Source organism: Anser anser, assembly GCF_964211835.1.
Source record: "Anser anser genome assembly, chromosome: 10".
NCBI lineage: Eukaryota > Metazoa > Chordata > Aves > Anseriformes > Anatidae > Anser > Anser anser.
The window spans coordinates 17,785,192-17,798,689 of record NC_139730.1 but is presented as its reverse complement, the minus strand read 5'-3'; the positions used below and the strand labels follow the sequence as shown (position 1 = coordinate 17,798,689).

The following is a 13,498-nucleotide window of genomic DNA, read 5'->3' as shown; positions in this document are numbered from 1 at the left end:
GTCTTTGAGTACCATGAAATGGCCATTAAGATTAGGTTTAATAAAGGAGTACTCCTTCAATGCAGCTTAAGAACACTGCTTTCTCTTAGCAAATGAAGTATATCAGTATATCACCAAAACATCTGCAATCAGTATTCCAAAAACTGAGCAATCAAAACGCATTCAGTGCATGTTGGAGAACTACAACAGCTCAAAAACTAATTAACAAAATTATGTAAATACACAAATATTTACAATATATAGGACAACCTTTTATCCTTGGACTCTTCCTACCAACCCACCTCACACAGAGTACTTTCATACCAAAAGAGCTATCAGTGCAGAGGGATTGCAACCTGATGGACTTGGTAGCATTACTTGTTGTAAGAAATAAAAATAAACTTTGTATTAGCGTATTTCTCTAGAATTAGGAGTGACAAAGGGTTAAGGGTTAACTGCAAAAGCAAATTTGGAAGCACTTCAGCATTGTACAGACTTGTATCCTTCAAGACAGGAAAAAAAAATGAGAAATTCTTGACTACCCCTTGGCAATGCAAATGTATTACTGACAAAAAGCCCCAATTTCCATCTTCCGTATTTATGTTATTAGCAATATACAACTCAAAGCACAGGAGAAGATATAAATCAGTACAAAAATAACAGCAAGAAATGGTAAACTGCCTAGAATGTAAAGCCTCACAAATGCTGTGGAATGTCAGATTGAAAACAGAAGACCGTCCTAGGTGCCGGATCAAACATCTGGCAGCATGTTATTTCATAAGACATAAGCATGAAAGATTTAAAATCCTGAGCGTTAAGAACATTTGCCAGAGCGTAGATGCCATAGTTTATAAGTGATATCAGGCTGCACTGTTCAGACTTGAACATTTCTTCAACACTTAAATTAGACAAGGCTGACAGAGAGCTGGTTGCAGACTCACACTCAGCTGACAAAGGTGATTCAGTGAGTGGTTCTGAGCTGGCAAAGAAAAAAATCCTCACACTTCCTGCTCAGGAACAAGTGCAGCCAGTCACTACAAAACTGCTAGCCCTGTCTGAAGAGTGCCAAAAAACTTTATTTAGACTTCAGACTGCTGAACAAAGCATCAAAATAGCTTTCAGAATCACATGTTTTTGTTTGAAGTACTTATGTTCATTTTCTTTGCTGAAGTCAGCTAAATAAATATATAGCTATCGTCCCACCCCGGGGGGTGTGCTGTCACCTTTTGCGTTGCTCCCCTGACAGACAGAAGCAGCTTTCACCATTTCTGGCATTTCTGGCAGCTGAAGAATCACCCAGCTGACAAGAAAGCAGAGTGCCGACCGTTTTACAGTCCTTTCTACACTTCCAGAAGCATGAAGCACGCTGAAGATCTGCTAACTGCTGTACTTTAACGTTCATTTAGTTGTTGAATTTGTTTAATTATGTTAGCAGGCAATTTCTCAGACTAGCACAGTTCCTCTTAACTACGCCTTCCAGTAAGCATCACTGCTACTGAGGCTGGGAACCCCTGACTCTTGCTCCAACCACCAACACACACTGTCAGCACCAACCTTGTCAGCTCTCCCCTGGCTTTGTTCAAAAGAACATTCGCAGTTTCAAGTAAAAGCTTTTAAACAAGTGGACAGTTTATGACCTCAACCCACCGATGGTTTTAATGGCAATTAAATGCCTCTGTCTTTGGAAATGGATACTCGACCACCCCCCTTGCTAGGCTATTTACATTAATCCTGAGCTTAGATGTAGCTGCTGTTGTACATGGAGCAGTAACTCGCTGGCTATGTACACATCTGGATGAGGTGTATTTTGTTACACAGGCTAATAACACCGGTGAGGTTCAGCACGTAGAAATGCGTTACCGTAGGTAAGAAACCTCTTTCCACCTGTAGCAATAGCTTAGAGAAGCAGAGCAGAGGGATTCCCCGCCCTGCCAGGACATGACTGCACACCTGGTCTCCCCAAGGGTATTTGCTTTTTCAAAGAGGTCGGGGGCAGGAGAAGGGGAGGAAGTCAGTAGGTGGAGGACAGGAGAGCTGGAAGATGAGGGTGAGTCAGGAGGTGAGCAACAGCCGCACTTCCTGGGCAGGTCAGGCATCGGGAGCCCAGAAGGCAACAGACGGCAGCAGGAGCGGGACGGGCTGCGAGGAGCCCAGGGAGGCACGACCGAAGGCACGCAGCTCCTCACGGCCCAGCCCCCTGGAGCGCAGGAGGCTGGGGAGCTTGCACAAGGGTCCCAACGACTGGGTGAGGTCAAGGCCTAAACAACTCCTCTGTGTAAGACTTCGTTCAGATCTTAAGATAAGGAGAAAATTCTTGTTTACTCTCGTGTTTCTCAGATATTTACGAATACCTTTATGCCCATATAGTAAAAACAATTGAAGCCGCACAACCTACAACAGCTAACAGAGCCTTTTGGTTACAGAAATGACTGAGCAGCCCACATATCTATAATACTTCTCCACTCCCAAGCAGTAAAAGACACTTCCACAGGGGTAATAACAATGCTGGTTATTTGCTTGTGACTAGCATCAGTCCGCCACGGAACTGTTCTGACAACAGGATAGTGGGGAAGTGACTGACGTCCAACAGATTAAAAAAAAAGTCTAAGAGAAACTTTACATGATTTTCCCCACAGGGCTTTTAGCCTTCCATGCTGATGTAAACCCCTGTTGCATATATTCAAGATAAGACTCTGATTAGATAGTACAAAGCAGCTTCATTCAGAAAGCTAACAATAGCACAAGCCAAGGCTTTCTTGCCAAAGCCTGTGGATGATTTCTGTTTGCAGAGGGACTGGCCTATTTTTCAAATACTTAGTTTTATAAAACAAACATACTCACTCTTCACAGTTCTGAGAACTGCTGCTTTGATTTTCTCCCTCTAGTTCTGAGCTGTTAACTCCCAGAACAACCGTTTTAATTAGGTACAAAATCCCCTTTAGCAGAGCTCTTAATACTTCCCAGTAGCAGCACACCATCTAGATCTACAGTCCGGGTTCAAAAAAAAAAAAAGCAGACTGATTTGTCATTTATAAGCCATGTGTTGCGGCAGCAACCAGAACCAAGGGGTAAGCAAAAAATCTGACAACTAATAAGCTGACACAGTAAGCCAGGTCACAGGCTCGTCTCACCAGCAGAACTATAGCAATTTATGTCAGAACCCTTGAAATTAACCCCAGTAACATTGTGCCTAGGGTTACCCAAGGTCCTTGGCAAAGCAACTACAAGAACCAGCAACTTTGCAAGCAAGACTACCTTTTACCTTTCTCTTCCCTTCCTCATCAGATGCAACAACTGAAACTAATTAGGTTTTACTGCTATAAAGGATTCTTTTGTAGCTCCAAAGATGTTTGTTTACATGTTCATTATATATACACTAGTAATACATGCGTACTGTATTAAATGCCAAACCTAAACACGCAGGCATTTCTGATTCCTTATACTGACATTGTGAGTAGAAAAATACAAAAAACTTCATTCTGAGCTGTAACTCGGATAAGGCGGTGCATGATCTTTTAGATCAATGTCATTTTTACACCATCTTTTAACTCATAGAAGCTGGGAAGAAATCAAATTGGTATTGCTGAAAGAAAATTAAATATTTAAAGTCATTACAGGAGTAGCTGAGAAAATTCTCTGAAGAGATGTGCAACTACTTAATGTTTCAAGTAAGACAACGTACTTCAAGATGAGGTTATTGCTAAGATTTTACTGAGAACTTTTTGGGAGCTGATGAATTCAGCTTGACAACCTTTCACTGGCCAACTGTCACAACAGCTCTAAAAAGATTGTTTCAACTTTCCCCTCACTCATATGCAGCAATGTTTAAAGACTAGGCAGTAAGACGAGGGCAAGTTACCTCGTACTTCAGGTTAAAAGAAGTGGCTGTAAGGAGCTTAGTTACAAAGTACTAACGGCGTTCTCACCCCATTTCTTTTACTATAAGGTAGTTATGCATGAACAAGAAAAAAAAAGTAATTCTGGAAAGTAAAAGACTTATGAGGAAAATGTTTAGGATGTACATAAATATACATTTACATGTTCAGTTTTTAATCAGCTGCAAAAGCCGCATTTGGGCAATGTTCCACCTACATTAATGTTGTCTGAAAAGTGCTCTAACATCCACAATATATCCACAAACCGTTCCAAAGGTCTAGACTAGAAAGAGGCAGAGAAAAGCATGCACTTGATGTAAACCCAAACAAAACACATCAAGTATGAATCACCAGTTTTGCTATTGAACATGCTACTGTGTTACTATATTTTATGTATATCCCAGACAGGAACACCATATAGCTGGAAGATTTTTCCACGAATGCACCTCTAGTCATAATGCAAAGCACATGCTGTTACTGTCTCTACTATTCCACTTTTGGCAGAGAGCAAGGTTTGAGCTTATGCTACTGTCTGCAGCACCAGACAGAAAACCACCCTTCTAACATAGAAACATCAGTGTCTTGCCTGTGAATTTCTTACAGGAAGGTGGCTTAAGACAGTATAAGGTCCCAGTTAACATCACACAAGCTCTTTTAGGCCAAATCCTAAAGCCTAGCAAGTCCACACAGTGTAATTGAGTCATTTTCATTTCTGCAGACCTTCATGAGCACTACACGTAACCAAGACATCCCCAACATCTTGCTGGATTGAACTATAAACATCCAACCTCTACTCATATCAAGCTATGTTGAACTTCTGTACAGAGAAACCTTTTTTTTTTTTAAATCACCCAGTTCTCCTTCCACCTTTGTTGAAGAGGTGGAAACAGGAAGCCACCAAACATGCCCAGAGAATGCACATTCTGACTGCAGCACAACAGCAAAATGCTTGTATTGAAAAGTTGATTAAAGGCTACATGTGAACACGTTTTTTGCTTGACATTATTGAAATTGAAAACCCTGTCTTGATTTTGATATCTTCTGCTCAAAGATACTCCAGATGCTGTTGAACCTGCTTTCTCTTGGAGCCCTCCCTTTTCATTCCCCTCAGTGACAAAGTGCTAACAGGTAACAAATTGGTACTACAGTAAAAGTAATGTATAACAGATCATACAAAAGCAAGCCAAGTTGATCACTGATCAGTTGCTGTTGGGACGTTTGTCTTTCACATAAATATGGTAGCAGTTTATGCCTTACCAACAGTATTATGTGATCTCATTAGTGTCCAACGTCTTACCCTTGAGAAAGCCAGGGCCAGATGGCAGTACTCGTGGGAATAGTCCATCATTGAAAGCTACGGAACTACTTTAAGTGCAATGTTTAAGATCAGACCTTAAAACACATTATGACAGGACTTTTAAAAAAATATTTTTGTAGCACAATTCAGATTCTCTGTGCAACTTGAAATAAGATCCTCTGGTAGGCTCTCCGATGCAACAGCATGAACTATCTAATTGCACTGTGACGGTCAAGTGAAAGTAATTCCAAATTCACAGCATAAAAGCAAAAGCCGCAGAAAGTTCACCTGATCTTATGTGCCATTTCAAGAAAGTTTCAGCTGAGGTTTGTTGAGAGGTTTCCCAAATATTAAGGATCTAGTCCATGACTGAACTGAGACAACTTTATGCTTAGCACAATATAGATTTTTGAAGTTACAGATAAACCATTGGAGGTTCTAGTTTCTTCACTCAGAGGGTGGTGAGGCCCTAGCCCAGGCTGCCCAGGGAAGCTGTGGCTGCCCCATCCCTGGCAGTGCTCAGGGCCAGGCTGAATGGGGCTTTGGGCAGCCTGGGCTGGTGGGAGATTTCCCTGCCCATGGCAGGGGGATGCAACCGGGTGATCTTTAAGGTCCCCTCCAACTCAAAGCATTCTATGATTCTGAATTAAAAAAAAATATATATAAAAAAGTAAAAAATAAATAAAAGGAATGCATTTCAAGATAAAAATCCCAACCGTTATCAATGTTCCTTAATGCTGTCAGCTTTAACACAGTTTTGCCCCATTCTTTCTCATTCCCACGTCATGTTGCAGTGTACGGTCACAAAACAGCTCACCCATTCCATGACTGCAGAACTCCTCCTGAAACCACACTGTTAACCGGATATAGATATTGACCTGGCTTAAAAATAAACCAGCAAAAAAGTGCATGCACATAGCTAAGCTGCATACAACTGCAGTCTTGCCAGCAGACCCAAGGAGGGCAATGCGCAATGGCAGAGGCTGAAAGAGAAGGAACATTTGCACTGGGGTCACCACCTTTGCGTACTCTGCTCTATCAAACTGCCTGAAAATCACCACGTGAAATAACTGCCACTGATGTCAGTGGTAACTTCTTCCCCTCCACACAAATCAAAATTGTCAAGGCAAAAATAAGAGAAACAACATTATTATTATTATTATTATTTTTTTATACAGCACAGAAAAGAGTGCAAAGTTACAGGACAGCAGTGTGATTCATGTTCATAAGCAGCCATTAGAAATCCTGTCAGACAGTCCTTCTGCCAGCTACGTTATAAAACACCACCTGCTAATGGATTATCAAACAATTGTTTGGGTATAGGTCTTAGAAAAAGCAGTGCTTTTAAAAACATCAATCTTTTCTGGCTTGATTGTAATGATTGCTTAGGGAGAACCATAAAAGTACTGTTCACGAGCCAGGCAAAAACTGCCTGCGTAGTTCGTAGAAGAGAATATCTTCTAATTAGAAGATATCTAAACTAATTCTCTCAGTTTGATAAAGTAACATTTGTTGAGTGTGTTACCACTTATTTGCATGCATTTACGAGAGCTATACTTTGATTAAAGCCCTTCATTAGAAAGGAATTAATGGCACCCGCTGCAGTTTGGCTGCAGACAGGCTGATCACAGGCAGACATCTCTGCGTGACCTGTGCTGCGGCTCCTACCTGCCTGGACAGATTATCAGCAGCCCAGGGAACGATACTCAGTTCCTACCAGGAAGTCCACAAGTGCCACAGGTATCCATGAGGTAAGGCACGCTGAGGAGCAAAGGTTACTTACTAACGACTGATTTGAATCACCTGGTTAAACACCCAGCTCACTGGGAGCACATGGGCTAATCCCACCCAGCATTACTCGCTCCCAAACGAGCGCCGCGAGGGGTGGGGGGATTCGTTACCCGGCGGTGTGGCGGAAACCTCGGCTCCATAGCCCCTGCAGCGCTTTACTTCACGACAAAAGCCAACCCAGCGGCCACCCCCCCGCCGGCTCCCGATCGCGCGGGGCTCGGGGCAGGCGCAGGTGCCTCCGGGCGCCAGGAGCTGCGCGAGGGGCTCGGGGGGAGCCGCGGCCGGGCCGGCAGAGCCCAGCGCCACCAGCGCCCGGAGCCAGCCGCGAGGCCGGGCCGGGTGGGAGCTCACGGCGCGTCCCAGCGCGGCTCGCCGGGGCCGGGGCCAAGCCCCTCCCGCCCTGCCCGCGTCCCGCCGGCCGTGTCACCCCTCGGCACGCCGCCGGCCGCGGCTCCCGGCGCCGCGGGACGAAGCCGCCGCCGGCCTCGCCTCAGGTGCGGCCGCCGCGCTCCCCCCGGCAGCGAGCGGGGACGGCCCCGACCCCGGCCCCTCCGCTCGCTCCGCGCTCCGTCTCCCGGACCCTCGCCCCCCCCCGCTCCCCGCCGCCCGGGCTGCAGCCCCCGGGCCAGCTCCCCTCCGTCCCCGCGCCTACCATCGCGGCTGCTCCGCGCTGCTGCGCTGCCCGGGGCTCCGCTGAGGCTCCGCTGAGCGCCGGCCCGGCCGCAGGAGGCAGGGGGCGGGCGGCAGGCAGCAGCAGCGAGCCCGCCCTCCCCTCCCTTCCCCTCCCCTCCCCTCCCGCGCGCGCAGCTCGCGGCTCGCTGCTGGGGCGGGGCGGGGCGGCCCCGCGAGCGCTGGGGCTCGCGCCGGCGGGGGCAGGGTGCGGGCGCGCGCCGGCGGCGGGCAGCGCGTAGCAACGGGTGCCCCACGCCGGCCGCGCGGGCGCTGTGTCCATAAATGGCGAAGTCTCCGCGGCGCAGCCAATCGCCGCGCGCCGCCCGCCCGTCATTCCCGGAGGGAATCCCGGCGCCGCCCGCGCCCCGCGGGCCCCCGCCCCAGCGCCTGCCGCTGCTGCCGCTCCGCTCCCGGGCCGCGGCGCCCCTCGGCCCGCCCGGCCCCGCGGCTCGCAGCGGCTCGCTGCCCGCCGCCCGGAGGAGAGCGGCGGCTGCACGGGCCCGCGGCCGGTGCGTGCCGCTCCGGGGACCGAGCCCCGTGAGGGGACGGGCCGGTAACCCGGTAACGTAACCCGGTAACGTAACCCGGTAACCCGGCGCGGCCCTGCCCGCAGCCTCCCTCCCTCCCTCCCCACGCTGCAGGCCTCGGTTCCGACCTCAGCCGGTCCCCGAACGCCGCTCCCGCTACACGTAACCCCGCCGCACCGGCACCGTCAGCCCCCTCCTCGGGCACTGACAGCGCTTCCGAGCCGCCCTGGAAGCACGCCCAGCGGGCACCTTTCCCCTCTCACTCCACGCTACAGGTTTCTGGTTAAGCTCTAATCAAACAGAAGTGCAGCTGTCAAGAAAAAGTAAGGAGGTTCTGTCCAGAACACCTTTCCTCAGAACTGACTGCTTATTCTCACAGCCAAAGACCGGCTTCCAAAAGCACCCGGAGACGAGCCGCGAGCGGCCCCACTGCTGCCTCGCAGAGCAGAGCCTGCTCCGGGCCAGGCGCTGGCTGCGCGCCCCAGCAGGGCCGTGCCGCCCCGCACAGCTGCGAGTGCCTCGGTGGGTCTGGCTGCAGCACCTGCGTGCTGCTCTGCACACCTCCAGCACTTGGTCAAGCGTTACAAATTCAGCCCCCCCGGTGTGTTCAACGCAGGAAGGGGACAAAACTTACGCTGTGTACCTGGCCCCTCTTTGGTCCCACAGACTGTGGTGTTTGGATGAAGCAGAACGGCCTCCTTGTATACGCTTCCTCCGCTGTTTTAAAGAGGATCAGAGCACCTTCTCAGCTCAACTGGGCTACGCTGTGATCATGGAAAGCTGGGCATTTCCTTACCAGATTGCTTAGACATAATTGATATCAATATGAGGGGGAAGGGAATATTTTCATTGAGAAAGTAGCTGCGTGGTAAACATGATCTGCAACTACCATTAAAACACAAATATATCTGAAAAGTGAGCAGAAACCAAGCAGGAACAGAGTTCCACGCTTCAATTCCCAACAGAAGGTAACAGCAGTTGCATTGTACTAGGACAAAAACAGTTTGCCTAATATTTCATTTAAAAATTGAAACATTACAGAAATTTGTAAGTCTAAGATGAAAAACAGAGAAAACTTGTAAAGAACCCACACAGCACATAGAGGACAGACACGACAAAGAGAATCTCCATAGGTTTTATAGGTTTTTTATTTGCTTTGGATGTGGATCTTTCTTAATGCCTAGGTTCACTTTCCTAAGACACATATCTTTACATGTATATGCGTTTACATACATACAAACAACTTTATAACAAGCTACAAAAAAAGCAGAGAACTCAGGTTGTGGAAAAAGATTAAAAAAGTGCATTTGCACTGCATAGCTAATAGAGAAACTAGTCCCAACTTCCCTGCATTTTACATGTGCTACTAGGGTCCATCTACTCTAGATGGACTACAAGATGACATTCAACAAAAAAATTTAGGGCCGAAAGCATCTGTGCTCTGCCTCTGTACTAATCTTTGCACAGTGTGTACCAAGCAGTCTAACTCACAATAAAGTCTTTTCATGCTTTTAAACATAGTGGTTTACTTCTGCTTATTTTAATGGTAAACATCGAATTCCCAAGCTGACTATATTAAGTGAATGATACTTATTCAACATCCATGCTCAGAAGCAGGGGAAGGCATTTCCCTTCCAATGTGAGTGGTGGTGTGCCTAAATGTTCTGCATGCCTGAGCTCCTCCAGCTAATCATGTGTAACAGTCATCTCTGAGGAAGGCAGAACCCACATTTTCATCTTAAGGAGCTCCAGCAGAGTAAAAAAAAGAAATCTGTGTACATTTAAAATGACGCACAAAATTTAGAAGTGGTGACATTTATATCATGAAATTCATATTGACAGGTTACCTATAAAAGACCTAATTTGAAAAGATGCAAGAATTCCCTGCATCAAGAACTTTCATCATTTTTTTTTCAGCAAGCTCATTCATGCATATATTGTCTGACAGTGTTGTGTTTGGTTAGTAATACTATTTCACGCAAGGAAGTGGTAACATCAAAAACTATCTTGAGGATATTTTTTGGATGCAAGCAGTTGCAGTGCTTGATCTTCCTGATATTGATCGCTATTGCTAAGCTTCAGGGGGACATTTAAGCTCAAGTTTCATTTCAGTGCCTGAGTAGGTTGATTGACTTAGAATAAGGGACTTGTTTCAGGGCTACAGGCATAGTGCCGATGGAGCCAATACAGCCTCTTTGCCATCATGCCATTTGGAGCCTGCACTGCACCAGTCAGTGCCACAAAGAGAGAAGCTGTTGCCTCCTCCATCGTGCAGCTGGTAACCCACACGTTTCTACCTACCCACAGCCTGGTTGACTGAGCCAGCACAGAACAGGAATCAGGCTGGTGCTAAAATGCATAAAGACTAAACTGTCTTCAAAAATACCGTATCACTTACCTCTGGAAACACCACAGAATACAATCGTCCCGTGCTCTTCATTCTAAAAAGAATGTACTGCGGCTTCAGAAAGAAGTAACTCTTATGAGCAGTCAGTGAATCTGGAAAAGATTAGAAATTTTAATGAAATAGGCACTGCCCTGACTGATTTTTAATTGGCTAAAACAGGCAGCAAAGAAAAAAAAAAAAAGCATTACTGCTTTTCTCTTACTCAGGAAATACATTTAGAATAAGTTTTCCAAGCCACATATTTGTGTTCTGTTGATCACAATCATTTCATTAATCATTTAACTAATGCCTGAAGGCCACTAAAATAAGGCTTAATACCCTTAACAAAATATCATACTTTCAGTTAGAAAACCACACAATCTAGTATTTCTTAGAAAGATGAAGGATTTGTATCACAGAAAAGCAAATGGTATTAAATTAAGGTCATTTTAAAAATTCAGTGCAGATATCTTTGCTGTATCTACTTTCCAAAGAATAAACGTACACTTCAGTAATCTTAACATTTTCTAAATGCTAAAATGCAGATGGTTACATTCTGCCCGCAGTTACACACAGTGAATGTAGAATCCTACTTACAGAAAATAAAGTAAGGATTCAGCAGTTTCTTCATGCGAAATGCAGGGAGAAATTAAATTATATATCTAGAACAAAACCAGAAGTTTATGACTTTAAATGCGGTGAAATCAATGATTAGGACAGGATCTCCATGTTGGATGACAGTACAATCAGTTTAACTCTTTCTTACTCCCTTTCTCTATATCTAACAAGACTCTCCTCCCTTCCTCCCTTTTGCTGGCCTTTAATTAGAGAAGCATACCTGTTCAGGAAAAATTCTTACTAACATGTTCGTCTAAAATATCACTAGAGTAAATGTACCGTAACAAAGTCAACAGCCTTCTTCACCCCCTGTTTTTCTGAGGAATACATGTGGCTCTTTTACTCTGGATCTGATTAAGAGAAGCCTCACACTTGAGATGCTCCAAATACACAGTGTTGAGTTCTTCTCCAACTGCAAACCGAAATGTATGAATAACGTTGTTATTCTTAAGGCTGCTATAGATATGGAAGAACTCCACAAGGACTTAGCAACCGAGAAGTTTTGTCTCCTGTATTCCTGTGGCTTCAGTTAAGCTATGTGGGATCACATCAACAAAAATACAAGGATTATATTTTTTCCTCAGAGGAAGATTTATTGAAACTCTACAGAAGTTTTTACGATAAAAACTTTATGTTTGGATGAGCAACCTGATCTAGCATCAATATTAACCCCTCTTTGAGTGGGGAGTTGGACCAGATTACCTCCTGAGGTCCCTTCAAACTTAAATTACTACATTCTGTAATTCTATGATTACTCAGAATGGGGCTCCACATGAGTGAGACAGTTGAGCAGTCTATATAAATGAAAATTATTGTTACTGCTGTGCCTTGATAGGGAAAGCAATCTGAATTTACCTTAAAGAAAATAAATCTGTTTATTATCAACTATACTGAAGATACAATTATATCAAATACAACAGTTTAGTACTGCTTCAGTTAGAAACATCAAGGGAGCAATATAAGTACAAAACCAATGATTTCTGGTAACACAAGCTGAACAGAATATCTACATGGGTCAAACCAAACATCACTCACCTTAACGTTCTGTTTTGGCCTGTATGAACATCTAGGGACGAGTGTAAGAACAGACAAACATTTCAGCATGACCATCACACCTCCCAGAGCCCGCTGGGGTAAACACTGTTACCAGAGCGAAGGCCTGAAGGGAGAACGCAGGCTGAGAGTGAGTCTGTGCATCGGTTTAACATTAATTGCAAGGCTACAACAGGAAATATAAATGTTGATCTGTTTTTAAAATAAAATAACCTTAATCAATTTGCTTCAAATAACAATTTGCTTTTAAGCCCACCTCCTGCAGCCATATCTATACTAGAAAACACTAACTATCCAAGCAGTTCTTTAACAATAAGAATCCCAAAACAGGTGTGTGAAAACCACACCTGTGCATGAACTTAGTTGAGGCACCAGTAGGTGAAGGAACACACCTGTGCACATTAACAAACCCGAGCAAGCTCAGCAGAGGATCACAAGGACTGGGGGCTGGAGGCCTGGTGAGAGGGGTTCGTGTGCCAGGTGGAGGCAGACTTTGGGGGACCCACCAGAAGCCCCCCTGATGAGGAGGCCATCAGGATGACAAAGCCAAGTTCTTCACAGCAATGCACAGTGGGAGGGCGATAACATAAACTGAAACAAGGGAGGTTCAGACTGGGTGTAAGGAAAATGTCTCCCCCCATCAACTGCTCAGAGAGACCGTGCGGTCTCCGTCCTTGGAGGCTTTCAGCGAGAGCAGGCCGTGTGAAACCCTGAGGGACTTTGGCTGGCCTAGCTGATGACCTTGCATAGTGCCAGTGGTTGGATAAATGGGGGTCCCTCTAGCCTTAGTCACCCTATAGTCCTGTGACACCAGGCGGGTTACTGCCCCATTTTGAAAGCATCTGTGGCACGTTTTGTTTCTCGCTCGATCCTCTCTTGTGAGAACTACTTTAAAATAAATGGGTCGATAAGGCACCAGTAAGGGGAGGGGGGGGGGGCTGTTTTACCCCGCACGGGAGCCAGCCCGCTGTCCCAGCGCCCATCTGCGCACCAAGCGCCGCTCCGGTTCCACTCACCTCTGCCCGCCCAAGGCCGCACCGGGGCCCGGCGGGCGGCACGGGCTGGCAGCGCGGCCCGGGCGGGGCGCTCCCCCGGCTGCGGGACGCCGAGCGGCACGGCGGGGAGGCGCCGCGCCCCGCCCGGAGCCCCCCGTCCCCGCCCGGCGCTGGGCTTCGCGGCCCGGGGCCCCGCGGCGCTGCCCCGGCTGCGGCACCGCGCCCCCGCCGCGCCGTTCCCATGGTGACGGCGTCCTGGCAACGGCGGCAGCTCCCGCAGCGCGGCCTGCGCCAAGGCCCGCGCC

The 13,498-nt window shown here is 46.7% G+C and overlaps 1 protein-coding gene across 7 annotated transcripts in view; it reads right to left on the bottom strand.

The window, feature by feature from the left end:
- The window catches only part of MYO1E (myosin IE), a 166,155-nt gene that overhangs the window by 81,328 nt on the left and 71,329 nt on the right, over positions 1-13,498 (bottom strand). Inside the window, exons 1-4 of one of the 7 annotated variants that reach the window (XM_083851096.1) lie at positions 13,215-13,354; positions 12,181-12,304; positions 11,125-11,189; positions 10,540-10,640 (exon numbers count right to left, since the gene is read on the bottom strand). In XM_083851096.1, coding sequence (XP_083707222.1) covers positions 10,540-10,640; positions 11,125-11,158 — 135 coding nt within the window. In that variant the 5' untranslated portion in view covers positions 11,159-11,189; positions 12,181-12,304; positions 13,215-13,354. Of the gene's footprint in view, positions 1-6,819; positions 7,015-7,052; positions 7,338-7,594; positions 7,695-10,539; positions 10,641-11,124; positions 11,190-12,180; positions 12,305-13,214; positions 13,355-13,498 lie in introns of those variants that run through there. The other 6 variants (XM_083851098.1, XM_083851097.1, XM_083851102.1 and 3 more) reach the window with 6 other exon arrangements.